Source organism: Harpegnathos saltator, unplaced genomic scaffold (assembly GCF_003227715.2).
Source record: "Harpegnathos saltator strain DR-91 unplaced genomic scaffold, Hsal_v8.6 scaffold209, whole genome shotgun sequence".
NCBI classification, from domain to species: Eukaryota; Metazoa; Arthropoda; class Insecta; order Hymenoptera; family Formicidae; genus Harpegnathos; species Harpegnathos saltator.
Genome location: NW_020229994.1, coordinates 129,648 through 145,494, shown reverse-complemented (window position 1 = coordinate 145,494; position 15,847 = coordinate 129,648). Strand labels below are relative to the sequence as shown.

Here is a 15,847-nt window from a genome sequence, read left to right as displayed (position 1 = left end):
TCGGGAGCGAACGCCTCGCGGTTTATGTTCGCGATCTCGTTAAGATGATCGAGCACCGGCGACTGACGGCTCGCCAACCCCCTCTCCCCGGCCCTCTCTTTTTCTATCCAGCTTACGCACGCAATCACGCTGGCGCACCGGGCGTAATTAATGCATGTCACACTGCGCCAAGGTAAATCCCGCGCGACAGCGCGGCCCTGCCGAGTCGAGCATTAATCGAGATGAAAACCTCAGTTGACTAAAATTATCCGCGGGTCTATAGGCAAAATTGATCAGTCGCGTGATTACGAGTAATTTGGTAGACCGGTGAAATTTGATCGGTAGTCAGGGTACGACCAATCAGATGAAAGTGACCGATCGCTTCGGTCATTACCTGCAACCAGCAACGAGATTCACTCGTGAGACGTCAAAATATGAAATTCGTATTCGTAGGATCGAAATTTCGATTCGGCCCCCTCGATTGTATTTAATCTTGAAAAGATTGCCATCCAAGAAAATCACGTTATGGCTGTCATGGGTGAAATTTCATCCCGCGACATATATATATTTTTATCTCAGAGATAGAGAAAGTCAAACACAAATGCGATTAAATGTATTTATTATTGTCGATTATGAATATTAGATGAGAAGTAGAGAAGTTATTGTCTGCAGCGGATAATTTAATACATTTCATAAGAACGAAACAAAATTCGCATGGGCCGAAATTTCACCCATGGTGGATTTTTTAAGGATTAATCCAGTTTCGCCGAGAAGTCCTTTTGAGGATCTACAAGTGGCAAATTGTGCGTCTCCTGCCGTTTGCAGGCGCTCAGTAGAACCTTATTAAATGTTTCGATTAATTTGGAGAAGTGACGATGAATGGGGTTGCTTCTAAAGATAAGTCTTTTTTCTACCTCAATATCCTGGTATCCAGAAGACTTCTCGCCAGGAGGATAGGCTAGAAGAAGGTTGTCCAGCCAGTGGTGGAAAATACTTTGATATTGAAATAATGTAGATAATAAGTAGTGAACAATATCAATTCTTCCCGGCAAATTAACCGAAACACCTAATGCACACTAGCACCTCCATTGGTAGATACTCCATTGGTCTTGCGTAATCTGTAGATCATGTTGGCCGAAGCCGAAGGTAAGGCCGAAATTTCGAGGCTGGACGCTCCGGGCCGGAGGATATAATCCGCCAGATCGAAATCGAGTCTCGCGCGATTGCGTCACGCGCGACACCGACTCGGCCGTGCGTCGCAGGCCGAGACAGGATTCCGGATGCTCCTCCGGACGATGGGCGGCTCTCCGTGTAATTAATGCCGCCGCTCGTTAATGCGAATAACCCGGCGTCTCTCTCGTTACGAAATCTTGTCGACGTTCCATCCTGCCGCCGTGTGGGACGCGTGCGTGCGTGCGTGCGTGCGTGCGTGCGTGCGTGCGTGCGTGCGTGCGTGCGTGCGTGAAAGCATGTGGACGCGTGGGCGCGTAGTCGCGCTCGACGGGAGACGACGATGGTTAACGACACCGTCCGAGTGTATCGCGTTTAAATAGCCGTAGGTATTTAAACACGTGTCGTGGGTTAAAAGTAATCGAGTCTCCCAAAACGAGACACACTTGAAAATCCGTGGGGACCTTTTATCGTTCGATCTGCCCCCTTTCCCCTCTCCCTCATTTATATTTTTTTCTACTCATTTATATGTTTTTGTATCTCATCTTTATTTCAGCAACGATATGTAATAATTGATAATAATCAGTTGGAAATGACTTTAACCATGCGCAAAACACGAAGAAGATAATATTTGAACAGCGCTTGTGGAAAAACTGGCGAAGAATCTGATAAGAGTCTCAAATCACTTGATCACTTATGGGGGGGTACCTCTAATAAGCGACGCATTTGCTCCGAACTTTCTCGCGTTATCGTTCCTGTTAATCGGACCTCTGTCTCGCGCGATATCGCCTTATCGGGATTTTCCTTCGAAGATCGGCGTCTGACCTGTGTTGACACTAGAACCGTGACAGTGAACGACCTATTTCTACCGGAGCGGTCGAGGTGACAGGTATTTGAAAGAATGCGCGATAGCAGGGAAACGTATTTCTGTGTTTTTTCATTATTTCTACTCGCGACAGAGCGTCGCTTTTGAGAGTATAAATAACGAGTACGTCGTTACGAGTTTGGGCAATTTTTCGGATAAATCGGCCCAAAAGGCTCGCTTGGGCGATCCTTTGGTGCACAGAAAAGGAGAGACCTCCAGTGCGCGCAGCTGAGCAAAGATGAGAGGAAGAATCGAGAGGAAGAGATTCGTCCGAGCGTTCAACTGTATGAAAATTCCGCCGAGACAAATGAGATGGAGGCTTCCAGGGGGATCTTTCTGCTCCTGCGCAAGCGAGTTTTCCCCTTGACTCCCCAGACTCGTTCGTCTCCCAGACGGCGGCAAAATTCAGTCGTTAGACAAACTGCTTTTTCCCCCCGTTGTAGTTGTAGTATCAATCATGCGGCTCGCGTTCGTTTGCGACGACGCGCTGCGCTGCGCGCTGGCGCGCCGTGCAAACATCCTTTCTCGCGCGATGTTACAAGGGGGAAGCCGCGTAGTACGCGCAGCTGCAGGTGCACACGACGCACAGGTGTCTGTGCGTCGCCGACGCGCGTAAAAGAGAGCGGAGAGCTCTCTCGCGGGGCGGCGGGGCGGGACGGGATGGAACGGAGCCGTAGTCACATGCCGGAAAATGTCAACCACGTGCATGTGCACGAGGTGCTCGCCGTATAATCCGTCTTAACGTGACTCCGCCGCGCCGGCCGTCGTCGTTGCTGTAAGAGACACGAAGCGATAAAAGAACGCTGCCGTCGCCGCGGCCGCGGCCGCGGCGGTGGTTATGCAATTCGCACGTTACCTCGAGTTCCTCCTCGTCTTGGACAGTGGAGGTGTGCGGGATTCGGCAGCGATTTTATACAGGGCGTACTCGAACTCTGCCGAAGAAATTTACTTTGGGGATTTGCTGAGATCCTGTGTTGAAAAATATGTGGAAAAAGTCCTGGCGAACGTATGAAACCGCGAAATGTTGATTTTTCAAGCATAGTCTCCGGAGGATGTGATAACAGCGCAAGAAAATATGTCGTGATAAGATGCTTTTTTTATTTGTTACTCGGAAGATAATACCTATCAATTTTGATAATTTCTGAATATTAACTGAGGAGTCACTCGGTATGTATCGTTGGTGTGCCGTTTGTTGCGAATAATTGAAAGATAATATTTGCGAAAAATTAAAAAAATATTATCTCCTCTTGACGTCTCGATGGATGTGGCAAAACTTTTGAACAATTTCTATATGTATGTGACGTATCATCACTCGTTCGTGTAAGACACATTTAATAAATAAATAAATATATTTTTGAAAAACTAAGGTTATGCGGCAACTGGATGTCAAAAAGTGAATGTTCGAGGACATGCATTTACCGAGACTTTTTTACTTATATCTTTTTATGTTTACAGAATTTATATTGCGAGTTTATCGATGAAGGTCAGATACATCCCGTATAATTCATTGATGCAAAACTTGTATTTTTCATTACCGCTTCACACGACGCTTATATTTGCCACGCGGAATAACGAAATGCGAAACGTGATTTTTACCAGACATCTTGACCGCGGTAAACGGTAAATACGGTAACAAAAAACAATACAGCGAAAAACGTGATTGATCTGATACAAATGCAATGATTACTTCAGTACGGTGTATATTTATTGCATAAATGGAATTAAAAAGATACTGGGCTTTCCAGGCTCTTTCTCCGCGAGCTTCGTTCTTGCGAATCAGAATTTTGATGGTGTCTACTAGAAGCTTTCGACGCGGCGATTCACATCTAGCGTGAGATTCACATCTGGATATTTTTCTTCGACATTGTCTTATTTATAGTGACTCTCTCTCTCTCTCTCTCTCTCTCTCTGCTCTGCTCTGCTCTGCTCTGCTCTTCTCTCCCGCCCCGTCGCTCTCGGCGGTTTTCTCCTCCCGCCTCTCTTCTCCGTCGCGCGAGGAAGCCCCGTGCTATTCTTTGACGACGGAGATCAATCTCGCGTCGCGGCACGCGTTCGGTTCACGAGCGTGCGATATCGACGAGCTCGTCCTTGAACTCCCGCACGAGCGAATGCGTTCGTCGGTAACACAATAGCGATCTCATTTTGTCGCAGAGACGCCGGGGGACGATCGGTCGTGAATAAATGGCCGGGAAATATTGGTAAACCAAAATAGTGAAGTCCACGGTAAAACAGAATCGCGTGGGTTGCTCGTTCGATTAATATTCAATAATTTCACCGGACTCGGTCCGTCTTCGAACTCGAGGCACGTGTTTCCGATTCCGATCGTCGTGGAGGGTAAGCGTTCGGTGTTGTTCACTTTATTCGCGAAAATCACGAGTCCTTGAAAATCTCGTTCTCTGCTTAACTCGAGAGATAGACACGAGCAACTTTTTGCATCCGCCTCGTACCATTTCAACTTGAATTACTTTGAAGGTACCACAACATCATACTTAATTATTCCGAGAAGTCGATCCGACGCGTGAACCCACATTCGATTTACGTTATTACAATTCGAAGGTCAGTCGTGGACGAATATCCGAAACCGCGACGTCATTTCAACTTGCACACACAACAGCGGGCTAGTTAAATATTCGTAGCACTGAGAGGAAACTTCGACTCGCGCGTGGCGAACGCGCACAGCGGCATTCGAGACCGCGATCGCACGGCTCTACCATTGCGAACGGCACACATCAATTATTAGCGGGCGAATGAGGCTCGATCGCTGATAGCTTATTAAGCGGATTAGCCAGCGACCTTCCGACTTGTCTTGCAGAAATTACGACGTATCTGTGCCACGGAGCGGAGGGAAAGACCGGCGCGGAACCCTTTAACCCCCCCCGCCCGCCCTCGTCCTGCACCCTCGGCCGCGGCTCGTTGAAAAATTCACGTGGAGCAGCGACGGCGAGCCCTCAACGCGAGCCGTCGCTGCCCCGCACGAGGCGAGGGAAACGGTGTCGCCGTGCAATTTTCATAAGCAACGACATTGCCGGGCTTATCAATAATGCGCGGCGCCTCGTGCTTTTTCCGTTCACTCTATTTACAGCGGAAAATCTATAACGGGGCAGGGGACACGCGCGGGGTTATTGACTGAAACATTCGTGCCGACGCGCGTTACGTAAGCGGCCGGGGCCCGCACGGGGTGCGTTTAACCCCGCGCGACGCGGGGCGCCTCGCGAGTGATGGGTATACTCGCGGCGAGACTAACGTTTCCCCTCTCTCGTCTCCGCAAGTCAAAGTGTATGTGTATATGTACAGGGAGTTATCAAAGCCTGGGGCCGCGTCCCTTACCGTCCCGAGAGTGTATTGACGATTGTATGCGCAAGCTTGCGATTTTTAATTTGTAAGCGACACCTTATAAGCGGTCTTATGATTTTCGACCTAAATATACGATTCGCGATCTTTTATACGCACGGAGGCAAAAGACTGCGAGGTGCGATTCACGTGATAGTGAATCAGACCGTTTTGTGGAGAGAGATTTTCCTCTCCTTCGTAAAACCGATTTTGCTTCGTGGGAAGTAAAAGCGGTTTGGCTCGTTCATCGTCAAGCCTTTGTTAACCCTTTGAGGTACGTATTTTTCAGAAAATCCGAATCACAATTTATACACGAAAATTTATACACGGGGGTTTCTGGGGTCGCTGATGACGAATCCGTTGTCAGATTTTCAAAATTCAAAATGACGGCCACAAATATGGAAAATCGCGATAATGTGGAATCCGCCATCTTGGAAAATGAATTTTAGAATGTCTAGATCTCAGATTCGTAATCAGCGACCGGAAAAATCTTCAAATCTTGATTTTGAGCAAAAAATTCACTCATAGTTCGTGGAAAATTATTTTCTGTAAAAATGTGTATTTTTCACACTTTGTTTATTTATAATAAATGGACAACTTGCGCAAAACACTTTTCAACCTTTCATGTATGTTCCCATATCCCGTGTACTTAAGAAGCTAAAAAACGCAAAAATCCGACAAGAATCCCTCAAATATGAAATATTTCATGAAAATGTGAGAATAAATAGGTGGTGAGTATACTTACCATTATGCCTCAAAGCGTTAACTAGACCAAACTTCTTTCTCGTGCGTATAAGCGTAAAGCTAGAAATTGTTTATTCGCGACCTCTAGAGGGTCCGATAATAATGCGCTGTCAACGTTCACGACTGCCCTATTGAACTGAATTTTGAGCTTGTCACGCATATAGGAGATTGAGAAAGAATATCCAGAGTTCTTTCCAAGAGTAAGACATTTGTTAAATCTTTCTCCCAGAGCGAGCGTGCATACCAGGAGTAAGTTAACTTTTGCTAATTTTGACTAACCGCAGCTCAATGCAATTGATTTCGTTTGCTTTTCAGTTTGGACGGTAGATCCTGCAAGGACGAAATCTACAGGATGGGCATCGGAGGCACGTATAGCGAAGGCAATTTGAACTTCGCTACGGCCTCGGAGGATGACGAAGTTTACACGAAGAAGAAGGTCTCCAGGGTGAGTCACATAAGCTCGTTTTATGCACGATCGCCTCCATAACAAGCACTTTCGTGTCGATCGCGGCGAAACATTGAGTAACACAGGCGAATACTTGGTATTTTGTTTCTTTGTGCCGGCCGCTGTATCTGTACCTGTACCTGTGTCTGTCCGGCTCCTTGATTTGTCGCGTTCTTTCACAATGTCGCGTGTATACGTGCGCGCGAGCGAACGTGTCCCCGTTCTCTCATCAGAAAACTACGACGGAGCGACGCGAACGAAAAGAGGATCCGATCAACCCTCCGACAGACGTAATATCTGACAGGGGATGCAGTTTCATATTTCAAATTTCTATATCTTTCGCGGTATACGACGGGTATGCAGCGAGATCTAAAATATTATGCATATATTAACACACACACACATATACACATACTTAGAGATATTTAAAAGATCAATTTTTTTTGTAAAAATAATTATAAATATTTATATATATATATATATAATTATTATTATATATTATATATTATGGTACGTTACTGCTATATATTTATATATAAATTATATAATTATATTTACAATTATATTTATGGAAAGAGTCAAGTCAATTCTTTGCATACATAACAATGTTATATGTATACAGGATGTCCGGGATTTTTTGGAAGAGAAAACTTGTGAAGATTAATCAAATCAAACTGAGAAGAAAAGTCATGTACTATTTTGGAAAAATCGTAAATATTAAAATCGTAAGTTAAGTTATTAATAATTAAAAATAACTATATCTACAGGCTCTTTTAATTGATAACTTGAAAATTTGCGTATTTGTTTGCAAAATGGTAAGGGACTTTTTTGTTCAGAATGACCTAATCTACGTACAATTGTACGACGGTTATTGTGTCTAGATATAAGTATATTGTACTTCAAACCCTGAATCTTGAATCTGTCGCTAGGCACAATAGTCGTCATATAATCGTAGATTAGGTCATTCTGAACAAGTGTCCTCTTTGCAAATAACTCTACGCAAAATTTCAAATTATCGATTAAAAGAACCGCTAGATGTGGTCATTAATAACTTAATATAATAACTATTGCGATTTTTGCAAAATGGTACTTGACTTTCTTTTTTTTTTCAGTTTGATCTGATTAATCTTCACAATTTGTCGTTTCCAAAAGATCCTGGACATCCTGTATATATATATATATATAATGTCGCGCAAAAGAAGCGCGTCTATTGAGGGGTTAATAAACGGAGTCGAGCAGACTTTGAAAGCAAAGCCGAGTCTCGTCTTCCATCTTCGCGCGAACCCTTGATTCGCCTTACCCCCGTGATTCTCCCTTTCTCGCGGCCGGCGGCGGTCAAGCGACCGGAAGAGCGCGCGCTCTCCGAAATCGGAGTACGAGAAATCGCGGGCCGCGCGTGATATTTAGGCCACCGCGCTGCCGTCGCGGAGAAAGGTTTTCCGTGTTGTCGAATCAGCGCGGGTGACGCAACGACGTGTCGGCGACGAGGACGGCAGTCACGTCGCGTCCCGAAAACGACGAGGCGATTGTGACACAGCGCGATCGGATACACACACACGCGCGCGCGCGCGTGGCTACGTCGCAGACGCCGAGGCGTGCCAAATTCTTATCATCGACCAGCGCGACGTGTCTCGGCCGCGTTAACCCGTTCAATTCCGTATCGTACGTTTCACGTGTTAGAAGCCGAGAAAAAGAAAACATCTCGGTGTTTTATCTTATCTGCTGCTTTCCGTGCTGCTTGCTCGACAACGCTCGGCCGTCGCGCACTGATTTTCACTGATTATTTCGCAGCTTGACGGAAGTTTTTACTAACCAGTGATATGGTGAATAAAATGCAATACGCGACGCACACGTCGTGTGCCAGCTCGTGTAATTAGCCGTGTATTTAGTTTATTATTTTTTTTACGACTCGTATCTGGAGTATTCGACGTCCAGCTCGTACGTTCGTCGTACAGTCGGTTGGCTAAAGATTGCAACACTTTTTCGCTTTTTCATCGAGCAACAGTGTTGCAATCTTTATAATCAGTCGGCTGTGCAGATGCATGTAGAGCTTATGAAACTGAATGAGAAAGTTTTGTGTTATTTTGCAAACAAGCATGATAAATTTGGAGAGACTTTTGGTTACATAGAGGAAACCGGCGAATCTATTAGCGAAATGTGTCTCGAGCCATCGACAATCTCTCGGCGATATATTCATTCCTTGAATGGAACTTCTTCCAAAGAGCACATTCTACTGCATCACGTGCATTTATTCACACTGATATTCTTTAACTCTTTGTATCCTGAATTAATTTACCTAAGGCCTTGTTAAATTTTTGTTGTAATTAAATAGCTTTTGGCATATTGGCAAACATAAGGAATAGGAAAATAAATTTTTGTCACAATTTGACGATTAAATTTTAAGATGGTATTTATAGATACTGACAGAAATATAGAGTAAGACACAGAAAAGAAAGTTTAAAAACATACGAGCGTTTATACACAGAGCGGTATACTTTTGAATACCGTCAGGATATAAAGGATTAACAGTTAAATAATTATTGTTTTTAAAATGATACAAGGGCCATACCTCGTATATGAAGCGAACGCTAAATATGTATTTTTTATCCTGAAGTTGGGACGAATTTATACATGACGCTCGTATAAGTGAAATCAAAGTTGAAATTAAAAAGGCGTGTACATCAACGCATTCGGTTGGATTTTCGTTCCAACGATTGTTGGATGTAGCCTCTACCTGCACATGCACACACGTACGCATCGCGTCACACACACACACACACACACACACTCTATGTACATCTAAATTAAGGAAACGCGGCGGTATCGCAACGCCGGTATCATCGATGATTCCTCGTCTCTCCCCTCCATGGGTAGTCGTCAACATGTTAATTACGTATAGAGGTTACGATAAGGTGACCGATAAAGCCGAGTCAACCGAGTTGCGTGGATGTTGTAAGCGTGAAGGTACGTGCGTATCGCACAGGGAAACGGAAAGGCCAGATTAAAGACTGAAGTTGGATTTTATCGTGACGATAAAGGAGCCGCGCGCGCAGATGTTTACGTGAAATGAACGTGCGTTTCGACTTTGCCGAGTTTTCGCGCGGCTCCCTATTGAAATGCGCGTATATATATTTGCGAATAAACATCCGCGGTCTCCGCACGGTGCGTATATCGTATCTCGATGTACAAGGGCGCTGCGCTGCGAGAGGAGCACGTCATATTTCATTATCTACGTCATTGTATTTATAGTCCGTGCTTTTTATAGTAGTGATAAGCGTAGCCTATAATGGAATAATAATGGCTGACGCGATGTTTCCGCCGTTACTTATGGTACGTCTAGTTACGTATGTTGTATTTACTATCTACATACATCCGGGATCTTTTGGAAACGGAAAATTGTGAAGATTAATCAGATCTGAAGTGAATTAATCAGATCAGAAACTGAGAAGAAAAGTCATGTACCATTTTGCAAAAATCGTAATAGTTATGAAGTTATTAATGATTGAAAATAACTGTATCTACAGGCTCTTTTCATCGATAACTTGAAAATTTGCCTATTTGCAAAATAGTAAAGGACTTTTATGTTCAGAGTGACCTAATCTATAATTATACCAGACGGCTATTGTGTCTAGCGATAGATATGAGTATATTGAACTTTGAACCTTGAATCTGTCGCTAAGCGCAATAGTCGTCGTATAATTGTAGATTAGTCATTCTGAAGAAAAAAATTCTTTATCATTCATTTTGCAAATAAGTATGCAAATGTTCGAGTTATCAATTAAAAGAGCTTCTATTCGTGATCATTTTTAATCATTAATAATCTAATAACTATTGCGATTTTTGCAAAATGTTATTTGACTTTTCTTCTCAGTTGGATCTGATTGATCCTCACAATTTTTCTTTTCCGAAAGATCCCGGATACATATATATACGTATATATTAGTATATAATATGTGTGTGTGTGTGTATATTACACACGCACACATATCTATGTACGATGACTCCGTACGCGCTGAATATCACTTCCGCCTGGATATTCCGGGTAATAACAACGTCCAGCGGCGTATTATACGCACACACAGTACGTTTTGAATTCGTCGCACACAATAACGAGACGTCATCGTGCACTGTGACGTTTTGTGTATCGTGACGCATCAAGCGTACGGTACGTACATCTCGACTGAATAAAATAAAAAAAAACATTGTTTATTAATGTTAATATATGAGTTTATTAATGTTTTTATACGAGGTATGAATCGTTATTAATATTCTGTTTTTATCTTATTCATTCGAAATTTTGACGTTACCCCCACTCTATCCTTGAAGGGGGATGAATGAGGACAAGCCTTGACACAGATTCGAAGGCCGCTAGGATCTGCGAAATTCGAGACCAGAATGATTATAAAATTGACCGCGTAGTTCTCGGGATGTTAAGCTTCACGTGGACCACCGATCTGTATATAATAAAAAGGAACACGCTGTGTTCCGGCCGTGTAAACTCAGCGGGGACTTTATCCTGACCGGCGATCGGCCCGTGAGATTTCTCCTTTTTCCTTCGTGTCGCAATCGGCCGCTCTTACCGAGCCGTCGGGACACTTGTCCAGGAAGTAGTTCGGAAGCGTGACTACGTGTCCTCCTCGAGATGCTGCGATGATTACGGGTCCGAGTTAGAAAGGTACTGTCCGTCTATCCTTCCTTCCTTCTCGGTGACGCTTGACGTACAATTCACGACGTCCAAGAGAAAGCAGCGTGTTCCAGGAATGAGCAGAATTCGTCGCGCGAATAGAAGAGAACGCTCGCTTCGTCTCGTCTTGTCTATCTTTATTTCGCGTATTCTCGACGAATTCTCGAGGATCCTTTCGTCCTTCGGAGCCACCGCGATTCCGCAACGAAGACAACGAAGCACGAACGAATAGCCGGTTTACATTCGCCATCCCGTCTATCGACTTTCGCAAACGCGATTGCGACGTAGACTACTCGCCGAATAATTTTATTTTATTTCGGACGATTTGACCGAAGTTGTAATAATTCACTGTAATTTAAATCCTTTCGACTCACTTCTTACGCTTTTCAAATAACTCGAGAGGCTCTCGCAGATTATCTCCTTAAATATCTTCATTTCCTCAATTTCAAAATCAGCTTCTTTTAATTCAGATTAATTAAAATTCTTATAATTTACTTTCAATTCTCACGAATAACTCAGGCCTCTCGGAAGCTATCGTTTAATATTTCATGCTGTGTTACGTCCTTTTCAAAGCGGCGGCACCGCGAGTCGACGTCAAATATATGCGATCGTGCATATATTTGGCGATAATTAAGAGAATTTTTAACTGATGGGCTCGACTCTCAACTTTGGAGGCACTATTGATTTCCAAGCTCGCACCCCTCCCCCCTCTCTCTCTCTCTCTTTTCCTATAGCTTGCATGCTGCGATGTGTCGCAAAGAATCCTCCGCGATTGCCAGCAAACAACGACGTCACCGCCAATAAACTGCATCATCGAAAGGAGAATGAGAGGGAGAGAGAGAGAGAGAGAGAGAGAGAGACGCACGGGAAATCTTCCTCCTTGCGCGCTTTTACCCACCCTTGCGCAATCACGGTCGGCGAATCCGACGAATTGCGTAAGCCCACGTCGATCTCTCGCCGGGCCGTTCATCGCACGTGAAATTGCACGCGTCGGCGAAATTGTAAAAGGTTAATCGAGTTGCTAGTTAAGCGTGCCCAATCCGAGTTGCGTCGGCGAATTATGTAAAAGGGGCGCTCTCGGCCGCCGTTGTCGGGTCTCGTTCTCGTTAGGTCCGCTCGATCGCGCGAGAATCCGATTGTACGCTCTTACGTTCATTTATTCGCGCTCGTCTTGCGTGTTCTCCTATTCTCTTTTTTTCTCTCTCTCTCTCTCTCTCTCCTTTTTCTTCCCCCTCTTGCTCTCTTTCACGGGGCTAAAGAAGAGGCGCCGCGTCGGCTTTCACGCGGACTTACGCGCTTACGTGCCAGCTGACACGTACGCGTGCACGCATGTTAGCGCATATAAGCAAGACGAAACGTGCGTCCTACGGCACGAAAGTGATTCCCCTTCGCCGTCCGGGACGATTCATCCGCGGGAATACCCGGCTGATCCGTTGGCGGCCATGGCTTGTGAATCAGGGCTCGTGCGCCGGGAGGTTATACCCGCGCGATGTGACAGTTTGGTCCTTCTCGCGAAACAAGAGACCTGAAACAGAAGATCCTTTTCTTTGTTTCTCATCCAAATTCACGGATTCAAAGGAGCGCTCTCGTTTCCTCTCGATCCGTCTCGCGAAGCTGCACTCTCTAGACAAGCATCAATATTTAGCCTTCTTCGTGAGAAAGAAATGAGAACTGATCTTTTATATCGAGAAAAGTTTCTCCCTCCTCCCTCCCCTCTCTCTCTCTCTCTCTCTCTCTCTCTCTCTCTCTCGCATACTCAAATCGATTTCAAGAAAGCGCTCTCGCGTTTTCTCTCGATCCGTGTCACGAAACTACATTCTCTCGCCGACGTGCGAATTCCGTCGTTTTCGTAAAAGAAGTTCGAACCTTTTTGGCAGAGAATCTTTTAGGCTAAGAGCCCGCTCTCTCTCCATCTCTGTTTCGTCGACTCCAAAAAGGCGCTTTCTTTTCTTCCCCGATCCACTCGTCATGGCACATGCAGCGTGTGCGTGCACTCGGTTACAATTAAGCAAGCAGCAATTAATGACGAACCATAACTAGCTAATAACTAGCTAACTTCTAATGTAACTTCCAATGGACACACCCGATCTGCACTCGCGTACGCGCGCACTCGATTGTTTAATTGCAAACGCCAGTCGGCCGCGCGCACCGCGCGGCAATAGACGCGGCGATCTGATACGTTGCATAAGAACGACGTCCCAGCGTCGACACTTTGATACTTCGTCGAGGTAAGCTCTAGGCTGCTCTAATCCCGAGATACCCGGCCGTCTCACTTGCTCTCTTTGCCCGACCCGCACGTGGCTCGGCCGAGATAATTCGAGTCACGCGCTCTCCTCCTCGTCGCTTTCTGGAACCGTCGTCGTTATCGTCGTCGTTGTGAACGCGCCGCGTCGCACCGCGATGAGTTTCGAAAGGTAGCCTGATAGCAGCGCGCCCCACTGTCTTCAGGGACGTCGATAGGAGCGCCGATACTACGATATGTCTGCGGGGTATCCGATGTATTTTTCAGCGGCTGATAAACGCACGTGTGTGTTCGTTCAAGGTCTCCCCCGGGGGGGGGGGGAGAAGCAGGAAACCGAGATGGGCGATGTGCGCGAACGAGGTTCCTCGTGAATCGAACGTCGTAAGACGGCGGAATGCGCGGCGGAATAGTTCGTTATTTCCGAACGTCTCACGTCCCCGTCCGCGTGTGTTTCGATATCTGAAATCATTTACTCGATCGTAAATCTCTCGCTGGACTTAATTGGTTTGTAATCCGCTCGTAAGTCCCTCGCGCGAATCGCAGCACGAGTCGGCGAGTTGACTTTCCGCGTGATTCTCAAGACAAACCGCGCGAGTCAAACGGCCCGGAGGACAATAGAAACAAGGTTAACAAATGGACCAAGAAATGGCGCATCAGACTTAACGAAGCGGAATCAGTGCGTGTTCAAACTGCACTAACGAGCGAATCGACTATTTACCTATCGCGATCAACCGACAAACGCTACCATGTGGAAGTAATGCGAAGTATCTAATGATGATGCAAATTCGATGCAAAATTAAGATGGCAAAAGAACGCGTCAAAGAGAGAGAGAGAGAGAGAGAGAGAGAGAGAGAGAGAGAGAGAGAGAGAGAAGAAGTTGATTTAAAATTTAGAAAAAGGCATTGATTGACGGCGAGATATTTCGAACTGTTCGATACGCATACTTGGCGTGTTTTCTCCTCAAGAGTAAAAACGACGGGACCTCGCGCTCAAGTGCACACTTCCGCGCTTCGATCCCGACTCGAGCCCGAGGCGTTTACACGTCCTTTCCGCCCTCGTTTATTTCCATAAAAGATCGCCGAGTCGGCAGCGACACTCGTGGAAACGAGTGACGTGACCAGAAAACCACTCGTGGAAAACGATCGAGCCGTGACGACGGTCGCGCGCGACCCAAATAATGCTCCACAGCGGCGTCACGTACAAGGGGCACCTCGGGCGTATCTTGTTTTAAAGTGAGGAGCGTTCGCGGGGAGGGGGGGAGAGGGAGAACGGGAGGAGCTGCTCCTCCAGCCATATCCTCAGTCCTTTTTCCGAAAGTCACGACGACGACGGACGGACATGACGTTACACGATGTCGCTCGCACGTCGCGAGAATTAACCCTGACAGTAACACCAAGCGTCTCCCGCGGACACACCGCGCTGTAGTTTCCACCGCTTTTATGCATAAAAGCAAGTTTTATACATGAAAGCCACGTCAAGATGGAAGAAGATAAAGACGACAATGATTGCAAACTTGCCACGAACTTGATCAACTTGCACGACAGAGATTTGACGAATTTGAAGTAAATCTTTTGACAGTGTATGGACTGATAGAGAAATATAGTTGAATTAACTATAATCTCACTATATTTTATAGTTCATTTTGGCGTCAACCATATTTTTATAGTTCGTCAGGAACCTGCAAAATATGGTAGAATAAACGCAAATATATAGTCAATGATTATCTTAAATAATTGTTTAGTTACTTTTACCATATATATGGTAATTTCTCATTCACAAATATAGTGAGATTTAATATTCATATAGTTACATTCGTCATCATTTAGCAAATATTCTGGTATTATATTGACTATATAAAAGAGTTACTTTTACCTACCATTTTATATTTGCATCCATACAATAATTTTAGTTCAACTTACTATAATTCTTAGTAAAAATATTATATGGTAGGTTATACTATGCCTATTTCGTAATTATTACCGATATTATCGTAGTACTTACTATAAATATGATATTTCGGACTAAAATTTAGTTACTATATCATTATAGTTCCAAATATCATATATTTTTCTCTCAGTGTGTGTGCGCACAATAGTATGACGGTTTTGCTCAAACATATAAAAGAATTGTTACCGCATAGGGAATGCGACGGGGAAATTAATGATGATTAACCACGATAACGCAGTGCTGTAATCTTAATCACTGCCGGACAATGAAAAATGATTAATTGCAACAAGAATAACCAGTAATTGTTACTACTATTATTTTTTGTACACTTTATTATTTATTATACTCTTGGTTAATATTACTGATGTTATTATGATTATTATGATTAGTATTGTTATAACGCACAATGATAATGATGATGATGATGATGAACGATAGTAG

The 15,847-nt window shown here is 44.7% G+C and overlaps 1 protein-coding gene across 1 annotated transcript in view; it reads left to right on the top strand.

The window, feature by feature from the left end:
• The window catches only part of cwo (transcription factor cwo), a 67,945-nt gene that overhangs the window by 22,904 nt on the left and 29,194 nt on the right, over positions 1–15,847 (top strand). Inside the window, exon 2 of the mRNA XM_011147753.3 lies at positions 6,404–6,533. Within this exon, the coding sequence (XP_011146055.1) occupies positions 6,404–6,533 (130 nt within the window). The remainder of the gene's footprint in view (positions 1–6,403; positions 6,534–15,847) is intronic.